This window comes from Trachemys scripta, chromosome 1, assembly GCF_013100865.1.
Source record: "Trachemys scripta elegans isolate TJP31775 chromosome 1, CAS_Tse_1.0, whole genome shotgun sequence".
NCBI lineage: Eukaryota > Metazoa > Chordata > Testudines > Emydidae > Trachemys > Trachemys scripta.
In genome coordinates, this window is record NC_048298.1 from 243,932,285 (window position 1) to 243,947,662 (window position 15,378).

Genomic DNA, 15,378 nt, shown 5'->3' on the forward strand with positions numbered 1-15,378 from the left:
GTTAAAAGCAAATATTTGCATAGTGAGATCAAACAAAAATGTGTTCTGCGGCACCAGTGGATGGTAGCTAGAAGCTGTACATTTTGGCCATTGCACATATTGCCCCTATCCCATTTTGCAGTTGGAGTAAATTACATCTAAGAAAATCATTCATTTCCAGGAAAGTTTTTGGGTAGTAGTTTCTCTGAATAGCTTTACAGTGATAAGTGCTGACTTATGTTTAGTACCCTGGCAGATGAGAGAATATTTCTATCTCTCTCTTCCCGTCTGATACATTATCAAATGGTTCTCAACAGCCATTTGTAAGGTTTATTTTAACGCATCTATAATTAATGCTCTAATCTCTTATCTGATCTTATAAAGTCTACAAATGACTGATTGATCCTAAATTTTAAAAGGTTTTTAAAAATGTATCTTTTTAATATGAGGAGCTCATAGTTTTCAGACCAATATCTTCAAACTGCTTTTCATGCTTTAAGTGAACAAAAAATAAATAAACAAGGTCACTGTGAAAAATAGGAAATTTAGAATATTACAAAGCTAAACTGGTTATCAGTCGACTCTGGGTTTCACCAATGGCTTCAAGTCTGTCTTCGCTGGCTACATTATTTGCTACCCTGCTAATGAATCTTTGAGTTGGCAGTTGTCGAGCAGGCATCAGCAATTTTGTGCTAAGGTTATTGTAGGCAGAGTTGATAGTTACGAGAATTTAGCATCCACAGCATTATTCCATCTGGAACTGAGCATCAAGAGAGGGAAGTTATTTTAAACTTTCTAAGTAAGAATTCATTGAATTCTTGTGACAAACTGATAATGCGATGATGCCATGCACTCAGCAGGCTGTTCAGAGTGAGAGCTTTTTTCTGCCTTCCAAATATATATTTTTTTTAAATAAATGTAATTTAAATAATAAAAACTAGTTGCATCAGAAACATTTTACCTACCTCCCCTGCTGCCTGCAGCTTCCTTGTTTCATTAGTAAGCAAAATACGTAGACACAGTCGGTGGTTTAATTTAAACTAGTATCTGAAAGAGAAAGTAGCAAGACTATGATACCAAAGTGTCAGCTGTCCTGAGATTTGCCATTTCCCTGTTTTTCCCTGTTTGCTGCCTTGAGCTGGCCGGCATCTGTTAAAAGATGCAGAATGTATCAAAGGCTGCCTTGTCAGTCCCAGGCCTTGCTGCTGATGGATGATGATATATGAAAAGAAAACAATGCGGTTTGGGAGCAGCGTAAAAGTAAGACCAACAGACACAAAGTCTTGTTTAATATTGATTGCTGACTTCAGCTGTTTGCATTTAGCTACCTAACAGGGTAATTGGTTTGTCAAAGTTTAGTGCCAGTTAATTCTTCCAGTCCTGCTGAGTCTTCACATTTTTAAGTTAAGCACCATACAATGGTCACAGGACAGTGATAACTTCCCTTTGTGTTTTCTTCTCTTTCTAGGATCCAGCACAGATGGCAGTAAGGCTGGACATTCCAGTATACTTGGTTCAGAGGTGGCCTTATTTGCAGGGATTGCATCAGGGTGCATCATTTTCATCGTCATCATCATCACTTTGGTGGTTCTTTTATTGAAGTACCGGAGAAGACACAGGAAGCATTCACCCCAGCACACTACAACTCTGTCACTTAGTACGTTAGCCACCCCAAAACGTAGTGGCAACAACAATGGTTCTGAGCCAAGTGACATTATCATTCCTCTAAGGACTGCAGACAGTGTTTTTTGCCCTCACTATGAAAAGGTCAGCGGAGACTATGGACATCCAGTGTATATAGTTCAAGAGATGCCTCCTCAGAGTCCAGCAAACATTTATTACAAAGTCTGACAAACTGTGGTACCTTTGAGTTATAGAGGAAACTTACTGGTCAGATGCTTTCTGTTGGGGTTTGTGATGACCCCCTTGTGCACTAGTATTGACTCAGGCACAGGGGGAAAGGGCAACACCCTTTTCTCAGAGAGCCTTCTTGAGCTGGACAGCTTATCTAGTCTGTAGAATTCCTGTCTCAGTGAACAAACATTCACTAAAAGCTGGAAGACTTTCCGTAGAAGATACCCATTCTCTGATTGCTGTATTCTTGTTACATTCATCATCCTCGAAGCCATGTGCTGCAGGCATCCAGGCATATACAAAAGCCAAGGGAAGATGGAGTGATTTGTGGACGTTTAATAGATCTAGGCATCCTGGGAAGGTGCTCTAGGATATCAGGCTTGAAATGCAATCTTACGACTTTTTGTGTCTCTCTCTCAGTGCAGACTGGATTTGTCACACAGACCTCGGCATCTAAGTAAGACTTTTAAATTCTCTTGCTTTTAGTCCATCACTGTTACATTTATTTCTGTTATCCAGGGTTCTGCCATTCTTCACATAAGATTTCTTTTCACTCCACCTCCTGCATCACTAACAGAACATTAACATTTGTAGTGCCATGCTCCATGCATCTGCAGCCTCTCTAGAATGGGTAATACATTTATAGAAACTGTGTTTGCTAATAAGGAGCTTTCCAGCCAAAAGTTAGGCTGTCAGTGAAGTCAAGACCAGGATTGGACGGTGGCAGGGAAGGGCTGACTGCAATTGCAGTTGAATGCTGCTGCCTCTGAAATAGAAGCCAGAAAGAAACATAATTTAGGTAGCACAGCACTTTGGTGTGCTATGTTTTAAGAGGCAAGTAGGAGACACAACACGAGCTGTGGATTAGGGCTGCACTTGAAGGAGTTCACGGTTATCAAGTAGCAGTGTGCAGAAAAAAATAGTACCTTCAATACAGTAGGACAAAGGGGTATTGTTAGTAAATGAACAAGCCTGGAGGACAAGACAATAGTAGGCCGCTGATGATGTATTAGGGCAGAACTGTTGTGGTACTGGCAATAAGATATACAGCTTGGACGCTGTCATAAAATTGTAGTCTGCTTTCGATGACTTTTTAAGCAGACTCAGCTGCTATACTTATCACATTTTACTAAACACAGGGAAAGCATTTAAGAAAATAGCGGAGAGCCAAATCTGACCGAGATGATTATAAGCCAAAGGGTCAAAAGAGCAGTAATTCCATCACCAATGGAGTTATTAAATACATTCTCAGCTCTCCAAATAGAACAGGATTTTGTTTCTGATTGAGCCTTTTGACTCTTTGGTTTATGGTAGGGCTGTCCCTGCACAGTGCAGTGTAGGTACGGTGACTGACACAGCAGTTCATTGGTGCTCTGTTTCAAAGTTAAAGCACATATGGAAAACCTCTTACCATAAGGATAAAATAAATGATGACACTGAGAGGGAGAAGGACGATATGACTTATTTATAATAGGTGTATAGAACACAAGGAATATAAAGTGAAAGATTGTTTTTCTAATATATATTTTGAGATTGCACAGAATCTACACCAGAAGATGTGAAATTAATTTGTGGCAATTAAATGGTCTTAATTTCTCAGCATTAAAAAATAAAAATAAAAATTGGATGACTGCTTGTGGGAAAAAAACAACTTCATTCCAAAAATAACAATAATGAGCGTAAATACACAAATAACAAAGCCCTGTAAAGGCGTCTCACATAACAGTAGACTAGGAAACACAAGCCCAGAAATCCAGGAAATCAATGTTACTGAATCATATATTTAACAATGAGAAGATGTTCCGGCATTTATTTTCTGTGTTGTGTTTTCCCTTGCCTTATGGACTGAAGTGTTCTGTAGATTTCAGCAGGTCACACAGAAGGGGATTTTCAGGTTAAAGTTTTTCTGCTTTAGCATGTTTTTTCCCCCACATCCCCCACGCTGAACAAAATAAAAAAGAATCCTACTTTTTATGTGCTATGCAAAATAGACATCTTTAACATGGTCATGTTACTATGGTAACACTTTGCTTTCCGAATTGGAAAGAAAATGTAGCAACAGCATTTTAAGGTTCTCAAACCTCCAGCGAGCACCTGCAAAAAAAATGAACTGTCATAGAAATGATTACTCTCTCTATTTCCTGAACCTGAAAATGATGTTGGTCAAAAAGGAGAGAAAAAAAGAAAAGAAAAAAGCCTGGTTCTGTGGAAGGTTACCATGGTGACTAACTACAGTACATATGTAATTCTTTCCAACAACCCCTCCTTTCTGTGAATCCATCCATACAAGATTTTCTTGTAAGTCATTAAGATTTTATTTTGAAGGAGGGGGAGAAAGGGAAAAAGGAGAAAGGCATAGTGAGTCTGATTTTAATTAAATCAAGTGTATGTTTCATCAGTTGGCTACATTCTGGTTATGTACTAAACTGTGAAAAAAAATCAGATGAATTGATGAAGAGCAACCTGCAAACAATTGAAAAAATGTACTGTGCTTCTGTTTTGTGTTTGGTGCAGCATTATGACAATCTACCAACTGTTCCTTTATTTGACGTTGGTTCAGCTTTGAAAAGTTACTGTAAATGCCTTGCTTGTATTATCATCCCTAGTCACCTGACTTGGAATTTGCACCATCATGTCTAAGTGAAGATGCTGTAAATAGGTTCAGATTTACTGTATATGGATTTGGGGTGTTACAGTAGCCTTATTCACCTTTTTAAATAAAAAAACACACATGAAAACAAAATAGAAATGGCTTTTCTTAACCAGATTGTGTATATAGAGCAATGTTGGTTTTTTATAAAGTCTAAGCAAGATGTTTTGTATAAAATTTGAATTTTGCAATGTATTTAGCTACAGCTTGTTTAAAGGCAGTGTCATTCCCCTTTGCACTGTATTCAGAAAAAAATGGTATAAAAGGTTGCCAAATTGCTGCATATTTGTGCTGTAAGTGTGTACCATGAATATTTATTTAAGAATTTCTTTGTCCAGTTTGTAAGTAACACAGTATTACGCTTGAGTTATAAATAATTTTTTTCTTTCTTTCTTTCTTTTTTTAACTAGCCTGTCATAGGTTTGAAATCTGCTTTAGTTCCACATTGCAATTAGCCCCCAGAAAATGAAAATTATGAAAATCACATTCCACATCTGTTTCAAACTGAATTTGTTCTTAAAAAAATAAAATATTTTTTTCCTATGGAAATCTTGCCTTCTAAGTATTTTCTTTAGTTTTTGATTATTTATTTTTTTCCTTTTTCTTAGTTTTCTTTTTCTTTTTTTTAAAAAAAATTCTCCACAGCTTTATAGGGAGAACTTAAGTCTACTTTTGTTTCAAATTAGGGCCCTGATCCTGCAACCTGATTCGTATTGGCTGATCACTATGCCCACATGGAGCCCCACTGAAGTCAGTGGGTGCCATTAAGGCATAGGGGCCTACTAACATGGATCAGCTTGTGGAATGAGGGCCTGGTGTCTTACTTGCAGACACTTAACTTGAAGTCAGTGGGATTTCTCAGTGTCCCAGTGCTCACAATACTTAACTACATGTTTATCATTACTATCGGTGAGTAGTCCTAGTGAAATCAATGGGACTATTCATGTCAATAAAGTTAAAGTGCATAAGATTTCCCAGGATTGGGTCCTATGACATACAAGCTAACACAAGCCTTAATACAGAATATGTGGGTGTGCTGCTCTATAATTTTCACTTAAACAACTGACACCCACATTTAACAAATACTGTCATTTTTTTCACAAAGCCCAGTCACCATGAAAGCACATAATTTGAACAATCATCTGTAGAGTAATATATGGGGAGGTCTGAGGAGGGGAAAGATGCCTTTGTCACTTTAACAATTGATGCCAAGTTGTCTTAAGAGTTTCCATTCGAGAAAGGCAGCTAGTTATTCATAGCTTTTGGTCGTGTAATTCCCATTTGTCAAATTATTTGTCTTTGCTGAATAATCAAGGAAAGAATGGTTGACAGATGAAAAGTAAACTTATAAGTGAAGCATGAGATGCAGTGACACTTTTTTTATACTGGACTTGAGGGAAGCCCTAGAGAATGTCAGTGACTTTAATTTGCTGTGCCATAGACTCCCTGTATGACCTTGAGCCAGTCACTTGGGCCCTGCTCCAGCAAAGCACTTAAGTATATGTATAACCAAGCATATGAGTAGTCCCATTGACTTCTCAGGCAAGTCACTTGGGCCTGATCCTATAAAATCTTATGCATGTAGATGATTTTATTTGGGACTACTTGTGCTTTAAGTTACGGGGATGCTTTGCTGGCCCAGGGCTTTAGTCTCCCTGTCTTCACTCCCTAGTTGTATATGGGATTAACAATATTTCATTATCTTACTAGGGTCTCATGAGAGTATACATTCACCATTGTGAGGTGCTGAGATACTCTGCTGATGGGGTGGGGGGCATATAAATAAACAGATAGACACTCCATTCAGTCTGTTACATTTCTTTTGGTGAATGGTATGTGCCTTATAGAAGTACACCCAACATAAAGCTGCTGACTTAGTCCATCTTTTATAACATGCAGAGAAAAAAAATGTACTTGTATTTTTGCACTGCTGCTGACACTGCACTATTAATTATCAAACAAGCACAAAATCAAAATTTACTGCCCTCATTATGAAGCCTGGTTCCCCAGTAGGAGTCTGTCTGAGTCAATAGGCTCTGCTAAGTGGAAAATAAAATTATAATGTACAGTTGTTATCCATCTAAAGTGGAGTAAGAATCTATTACATAAAATATTGTCTCACAGAGTAAGCATAGCAAAATGTTACTATCTATGTCTGAAGTGTTCTCTCTTTTGAACATTGCAATGTTGCATCAATCAAATGCTCACTCAATGAGTGACACACTTTGTTTCCATGAACACTGTAAATTCCCTTTCTGCAGAAAATTTACTCATTCAAAAACTGGTGTAATAGCAACAGAAATGAGAAAAGTCAATAAAATATGGAAAACGACTTTTGAAGAATGATCTTGGTCTTTGTAGCCACCAAAGATAAAATTGGGATGGGGGGCGGGAGGGGAGGCAACAAATCCCGGTGTGGTAAAATACAAAACCTACTGGTGACACAGTTGTTACTTCACTATGAGAAGCATCAGATTGCAAGTAGGGTGATGACTTTTTGAAAAAAGGAAGGGAGCTGGGAGTTAGAACTCTTTGGTTTTGTTGCCAGTGATGGACTGCATGGCCTTGGCTTGTTGACTCTTCTGTAGTTTGTAAAATGAGATTCTATCTACATACAATTTAACTCACAGGCGTGCTCTGAGGCTTAATTAAACAGGGCTTCATGTTCCTCTTAGTAGTTGTCAGACAGGTAATGGTGATGATGGAAAGAAGAATGATAGGAGGTGTGGTGTTCACATGGCATCTTCCTATTTGTGCATGGAACTTCTGCCCATGCTGAAAGTGGGAACAGAGCCTAACAGCCTTGCCAAACATGGGCACGGTTCTACCCACACATGATGGAGGTGGAGAGCAGGTCCTAAAGAAGGATGGGGTGGAGCCGAGGGGGGAAGAATCTGCTTGAGCAGTGCTGGGAATGGCAGGGAGGGGTGCAGAGAAGAACCAGTAATTGTGAGAGCAGTGGGGAGCCAAACTGGACCTAGAGGTCAGACCCAGTTCTGGGGGTAGCTGGACACAAGAGGTGCCATTGCTGATGATAATGGCATGGTGCAGATTTTGGAAAAGATGTTGCAAAGCTGAACAGGACATGGAGAAAAGTGCTGACACTGGAAAGGGAAATCAGGATTTCCAGGTGATGGACTGTACTATGAGCAGGGGGGGAAGCCAGGTTCTAGGCAGTTCTGCCAATGGATACTGGGAGGAGAGAAGGAACATGCAGTTGAGAGGACAGTGGGAACCAGCATTCAAATATGCCACAGTTAGGATCGAAGTGAAAGCCAGTGGAAGAGAGAGGGTAGCCAGGAACTGGACTCAGCTGGAGTTACTAGAGATCCAAAAGCCAAGCCCCCTTGCCACTTAGATACTGAGCCCTGTGGGGCCTGGTCCGTGTTTTCATACATGTATGGACAGTGTCTATGGGTGCTGGCGGAATACAACTAATTAAACAAGAAGTAGGAAGGGCCTGCCTCATCTCTCCAATCTTTGGGTATCAACGTGGGGAAAGTGATTGTGTTGTACTCTCTGGCCAGAGCCTCAGCTGGTATAAATTAACGTTGCTCGGTTTAGCATCTGGTTCAATATTCTCACAGTCCTGAATTCTACACTCATCCACAATGCTGATATAGATTTGATTGTTTTATGGCATCCCAAGCCCCTCAATGGGGAGAGAATGCTTTATAGAGGTGTCACTACACTTAGCACTACAATTAGTGGACTGAAAACTATATTAATAACAATGTGTTTATAAGTGATATTTAATTTCCATAATAATTGTAATTTGTATTTCATTGGACATAGACAGTAGTTTGCTACTTACTTTTATTAAAAATAGCTATTGTAGGCTGGATTACTAGCAAATATATAATAAAAAATGGTTTCAATTCAAATGTCTCTTTTCATCCTCTCAATACAATATTTAAACTCAATTATTATGCCCCACTCTGCACCGGGTACACTACCCACCCACCAAATGGTCTATCCCCCCTCTGCTCTGGGCATACTATCCACCACCAAATAGTCTGTCGCCTCCGCTCCCTGCACTTTCTGCACTAACCCAAATGGTCTGTGCCCCCTTAGTTACTTTTACAGTATCTGTTCGCTTGCACATCCTGAGCTCCCAGGGTTGCCAGCTATTGCAATTTTATTATGAGTCTCATGACATCTGGTATTGTTTTAAAAGCCTTTCCTTCTGGAGTCATGTGGTCACATGAGAATCTCAGCTCTTGTTTTTGTTTTTGTTTTTAAATATAAAGTTGTAGCTTTCCTGACTATGAAGAAACATAAGAGAACACAAATCTTGAAGCCTGAAAAGCCAGAAGGCAAATAAAAGGAACTCCAAATTTATTATTTTATAAAATCTTGTGATTCTTAAGCCAATCTAGTGATTTTGGGGAGCCTGACTCATGAATTTTGCATTTGTGGGGTTGACACTACTGCCCATCTGTTTCATGCATATAAGCTACTCCTCATATTTCCTTTCCCTTTCCTTCCATGCATAACCCCCTCCCCCAATCAGTGTGTGTAACACATTCTCCTTGTGCCTGATATACACAGGATGTGAGTCCGTTCCAGGCCTTAGTGACAGAACCTGGCTCTTTAGCTCTAGCTGTAAAGAATCATTCTTCTATCTCTGGAGGTCCACAGTTAAATTTTTGGTGTCTGCCAAAATGGTGGTCATCTTTTATACACATTGTTATCTTCCTTCAGTCCCATTATCGCATACCCTTGTGCCCCGTCCCAGTCGCTTGCCCAGTATTGCCAACCCCAAGATCCTTTGGTACATGTTATGGGGCAAATCCTTCCTGGACTGGCAAGGTGGGGGAACAGGAACCTGGGCCTACGTATCTTCTGATCTAAGAACCCATGCAATCTGGGCACTTTCTATGGTTCAAATCTACAGATCAAGTAGTGGGGTTCCTTTTGCTGCTGCTTTGAAAAGAAGCATCATGCATCCCCAGTTAGAGCCTGGTTGCTGATCGCAGCTGGACACGCACGTTTGCAGACCATGCTTTCTTTTGGTTGTGCTGCACAGGCCTTTGTTACTCTGCTGAGGTGACATCCTGTCCTACTGCTTCCAAAGGGGAAAAGAGATTCTTTAAATTCACTTCCCCAGTAGGAGCTCGAGTCCAAAATAAGCTTCAGTACAAAAGGTGCCTAAGGGTGCAAAGAGCATGATTCTCTTGGAATTTTTTAACATAGAATTTCTTCCCTTTGTATGGCTGAGTCTGGATGACAGTTGATCAGAAATTTTTGATGAAAAACAAAGTTTTGTTGAAAATGTTCATGATTTTCTACAACTCACCTATTTTCCAATCTCCTCTAGCCGGGAACTGCATGTTATTTAATCAGACATTTTGTATTTATTAAATTGAGTGTCTGAGTAAAAGAAATGAATGCAGTGAAATTCCTAAATACAAATTCAAGATGAGCTCATTTAATTCCATTTGGTTTTACATTTCTTCTCCTCAGTAGATTGTGCTATACAAAAAATGTTAAACTGTGTTTTGTGGTTTTTTTTTTAAGTAAATCTTAGTAAATCTGCTCCCAAGAAAGTCTAAGTAGTTTACTTTGGAAGACATCCTTTGGGCAGAATCAAGAGACCATGACAAGTTTGAAGCCCACAGGTGAATGCAAGTATTTGAAAGATAGACTGACTTTTGGCAATAATCAATATTTTTTTTTATAGTCAGCACTGAGAAGTCAAAGTCTTCACTAGTTTTACTGTTCTGTGCATTTGAATGGTATCAGCCAGCATTGGGCTTATTTATGTAGCACTGTCCGTTCAGTCTCTTATGACAAGCTGTGGTAAATCTGAAGTCGGGGGGTTGGGATACCAGCCAGTGTAACCTATGTGATTACATACAATACAAGCAATTTATACTAACACACAGCTCCTCCAACAAAAACATAAATTCCCCTTCTCCCCATGCTAACAGTCTGTGTTAGAGCAGCAGGGTTTTTTCCCCCTCCCTTTCATCCCACACCCCAAAGGTAAAATATTTTAAAGATAAAATAGTAAGTACTACATTTGTCAGAAATGTACTTACACAAGCATTTTTGTTTCTCCATGCAGCTGGTTGCTTGTGATGTTTGTACAGCATTCCCTCACTAAAGACACTAGTAATATACTAATGTCTAGGTACATGTGGGGGAGTCTCAGGGCAGCTTACATTTATGTATAGCTTTCATACAGTGGCTTTGAGAAATATTGCTCTGTTACATTTCACTGTGCCCAATCATCAGGGGATCAAGATGTCAAATATACATTTGTCTATAATGGGCTCTTCTCTATATCTTGGGCAAATTGTTAGTACTTGGATTTTTTTTCTTCCTCTTCTTTCAGTCATGATCTGATGAAAAGAAATAATCCTGAGTTGTTCATGAGCTCCAATTGAGCAAAGGTTTGTGCAAAAGGGTTTTTTTTTGTGTGTGTGTGTGTGTGTGTGTATAACGTGCCGAAACAATCAGGCTTGTGCTGGTTCTGATCTCAGTTGAGAGTTCTCCATGGAGACTAATATGACTTAGGGTCAGGCATTTCGTCCTGGGTTCTGCCTAGGGTGAGCAGAAAATGGGGTTTCTGTCCTGTGAGAATTTTTCAAGATTTCAGACAAATTTCCCATCCGGACAAAAAGTCAAAAATTTCAACCATTTTCACAAACCAGAAAACTGAAGAATGTTTTGGTGTGAGTCAGTTGAAACATTTTGGTTTTAGGCTATATTTACTAAAATTTTGAAAGAAAAGTTGTTTTGACTTGAAAAACCAGAATTATTCATTTAAAAAAATGTTCACATGGGATGTTGTCCTGAGGTCTGGTCTAATGCCCAGCCTGTAACCAGTCTCCTGGCAGTGACCCCTTTAGTGTGCTGGGCCCTAAAGACCCACATGGTTCCACAGGGGCAAGTCCGTGGCCTCCATGACTCCAAGACTGTCCCAGTGATCCCTGTCTCTCTCTCTGGCTCCCTGTGGCATATTAGCCAGGTTGGAGTCTGAAGGAAGGCTCGTACTGTGCCCAATGCTCTCAGTGAGTATTTGCAATGAGACAGGCAGCCTTTCCAAAAACAAGGTAACCATTTCTTAGTCACCTGGCACACAGGTTAGCACAGGGAAATGAAGGTTAAAGCATAGTCCATTCTGGTTAGCCCAGAGCCACTCCTTTTCAATTATCCACAGGCCACACACATGCGCGCGCCCCCCTCCACCCCCGCTCCGCCCCCCCCCAATGTCTCTTAGCAATCTGCCATACGTGTTGACTTTCCTATGGCTGGACTGGAGCTGTGCCTGCTGTGCTCCCCATAGGCCTAGGAGCTCCAATATCTCCCGTCTACTCCAGGCAGGTGTTCATCGGGTACATGAAGCCAGCATGGTCAGCTTGGCAGTTGCACTCAACAATGGAGAGCTGTTTGGTGTGCTCATCAAGCTGGGCAATTTCAAAAATTCATGGAGCTTTCGAGGGGAGGGGGGACTTCCAGTCCCTGTGACCCCTGGACAGTGGAGTTCACAATGGTGACCAGAGCAATCAGTGTGAGGTACTGTGGGACTGCTGCTGGAGGACAGTTAGGGTTGACCTAACTAATGCAGTGTCTACACTTGAGCTGTGTTGACCTAAGTACATCTACCGTGGCTCTACACTGTTTGGGGAGGTGGTGTTACTATGTCGGCATAACTGGGTGCTTACAGTGGTGGGAGACCAGTTTGAGTGTAGACACATGTACAACTAGGTCAACATAAGCTGCCTTGCATTGACCTAATCATGTAGTGTAGACCACGCCTTAAGCCTTGTTCCTCCACTGGATAACCATGCACATACAGGGGAAACTGAGGCACACATAGACATCATAAAAATACTACAGAAAATTCCCACTTCGTCACAGATGTTTCAACAGTTTTGAAACTCTTTCTTCCCCCAATAATTTTTTGAGGCAGGAGAGTTGTCAGAAGCGACCCCATTTTGCAAAATGTCAGTTTTGATTAATCAGCATTTTTCAGCTAAAAATACGTTTACAGTAGAACCTCAGAGTTACTAACACCTCAGGAATGCAGGGTCTTCATAATTCTGAAATGTTTGTAACTCTGAACAAAACCTTATTGTTGTTCTTTCAAAAGTTTACAACTGAACATTGACTTAATACAGCTTTGAAACTTTACTATGCTGAGAAAAAATTCTGCTTTTAACCATCTTAATTTAAATGAAACAATCACAGAAATAGTTTCATTATCTTGTTAAATCTTTATTTTTTTTAAACTTTCCTTTTATTGTTTTAGTACTCTACATTTAACACTGTACTGTATTTGCTTTTAATTTTTTTTGTCTCTGATGGTGCCTGATTGCGTACTTCTGGTTCCAAATGAGGTGTGTAGTTGACTGGTCAGTTCATAATTCTGAAGTTCTACTGTAGTTGAAAAATTCCTGTCCAGGTCTAGTTCTGGCCACTAATACAAAACTCACTTGCTGAAGATATCCAGGTGACTATGATCCTGAGAGCAAATGGCACGTCTTAAATGTAGCCTTCCCAAAGTAGCACCATGCACAAATAAATAAACAAATTTCAGAGCCAGCTAACTAGACAGGGGAGATATAAATATCTTTATGTCTTATCATTTTGAGGGGAATCAGATACCATGGCCAGGCAGACCTTGTAAGAAATTAGGCTGATAGAACTGCAGTGACGCCGTTGTGCACAACTGTCAGAGTACATCATGGATGGTCTCTTAAATAGCCAAGCCCAGACCCAAGGAATGCTTTAAGATTGGGACTAGGAATTTGAACTAAATCTGGAAATGATTGGGAAGCCAGTGGAACATGCAGAGCACTAGTGTGGTGTGCTTTTGGTGTTCTTCCTTGATCAGAGGATGGGTTGCTGTGTATTAGACAAGTTAGAATTTGCACATGGCCTTCACAGTCAGTCCTGGGTAGAGTAAGTTGCCAGACACAAATACCGTATGCTAAATACAGAGGGGAAATTTCATGTGACCTTATTGAGCAGTACAAAACGTACATATTCTGGCCCTCAGGTATGTCTATGCAAAGGTGTGGAATTCAGTGGGGTTGCATCAGAGTAACCGATGGATGGAGGAGTGCAAATAAGGGCAGAAATTGACCCTTAGAGTATATCTTGGCTCTCTTGCTGCACCACGGTTGAGTGCTTTCCCTACAATATGTTGTCGGGGAGCAACGTGGAAGATTTGGCTTAACACTTATATAAGCAGGACCCCATGTGTGGTGATGATCATCAACAAGACAGGAAGAGACAACAGCAGCAACTAGCCTAGCAGCATCCCTTACAGAATGATCCAGAGGTACATCATTCCTTCTCAGGGCATGGTTGGTATTCCTGGGCTGTGTCTGAAGTCTAGAAATGTTATTTGAAATAGAGGGTGGAATTCTTTGCTGATGTAAATTGACTAAGGATGTCAGTGGAGCGGCACCAATTTACCCCACCAGGGAATTTGGTCCATGATTACTAGCCAAGTGAGAGCTATAAATTAGATAGTAATTAAACTATTTAAAAATATGGCAGTGTTAAGCCTTTTAGCAATGTTATTTATGCACAAATCCTTTTCAGCTACTAATTATTTTATTTGAAGATTAACAAAATTGTTGACTGTACCAGTTACATTTCCTGCATAACCAGTAAAAGAGAGGGTCAGATATGCAAGAGAAAAGAATGCCGCAGAGCTAGGAACATAGGAATTATCAGACTGGATCAGACCCAAGGTCCATTGAGTCCAGTATTCAATCTCTGCCAGTGGTGAGTACCAGATGCCTCAGAGAAAGATACAAGAACCCCACAGTTGGCCGATGTGGGGTAAACACTAGGTCTCATCCTGATCTAGAATAATTAGAGATTGGCTTAAGCCTTGAAGCATGAGTTTCAATATCCCTTCCACCATTTTTGTTATCATTAATTATAACTCTGAATATTCTTGACCTCTGTTTAAATGCTCCATCCCTCTTGCATCTTGCTAAGTTCTTGGCCTCAGTGACTGTGGTACTGAGTTCCACAGTCTAATTACACACTGTGTGAGAAAGCATTTCCTTTTCTCAGTTTTGAACTTCACACCTTTTAATTTCTTTATCCTTGTGTTGTAATACAGGAAAAACAGATGCTCTCAAACTAGCTTCTCTAGACCATTCCTTATTTTGTATACTTTTATCATATTCTTTCTCATTCATCTCCTTTTTCAGGCAGACAATACCAATATTTTTAATCTTTGTGGATATAAGAGATGTTCCATGTTCCTAATCATTTTTGTCACCTTTCTCTGAACCCCCCCTCTCATTCTACAATAGCCTTTTTGAGATGGGGTGACCAATAATGTTCTCAGTCTTCCATATATAACTGCATCCACTATTTATAAAAAGGGCATTATAGTATTTTACATATTATTCTCCATCCCTTTCCTTATGCATCCTGTTAGTTTTTTTAACCACAGCTGCACATGGAGCAGAGATATTCATCAAGCTATCTGCAGTGACACCCAAGTCCCTTTCCTAAGTTTATAGAGTTAATTTAGAACCCTGTAAGTTTAAAAGTTTCCTCCTAGTGTATATTACTTTACATTTATCAACAATAAGCTTCATTTGCCAACATATTGCCCACTCACCTTACTTAGTTAGGTCTCTCTGAAGTTCTTCCCACTCATCTCAGGTCATGACTAATCTAAATAATTTTGTGTCATCTGCAAATTTTGCTATTTCACTACTCAGCCCCCTTTTCCTATCATTAATAAATATACTAAACAATACTGGACCTAATAAGGAATGATTGAGACAGTTAGGTGATGGGTTACAGTAAGTATACATCCTGTTATAAAAATTATTAGTTATGTATAAACAAGTTCACCCACATTGATTCATCTTTCCTCCCACAGCTCAGCTGTTAAATTAATACAGGTA

The 15,378-nt window shown here is 39.9% G+C and overlaps 1 protein-coding gene across 3 annotated transcripts in view; it reads left to right on the forward strand.

Moving 5' to 3' along the window:
* Window positions 1-8,279, forward strand: part of EFNB2 (ephrin B2) — a 56,256-nt gene extending 47,977 nt beyond the window's left edge. For 2 of the 3 annotated variants that reach the window (XM_034758185.1, XM_034758186.1), the window contains one exon: window positions 1,448-4,016. In XM_034758185.1, coding sequence (XP_034614076.1) covers window positions 1,448-1,830 — 383 coding nt within the window. In that variant the 3' untranslated portion in view covers window positions 1,831-4,016. Of the gene's footprint in view, window positions 1-1,447; window positions 4,017-4,893 lie in introns of those variants that run through there. The other variant, XR_004644044.1, reaches the window with a different exon arrangement.
* The last annotated feature ends 7,099 nt before the right edge of the window (window positions 8,280-15,378 follow it).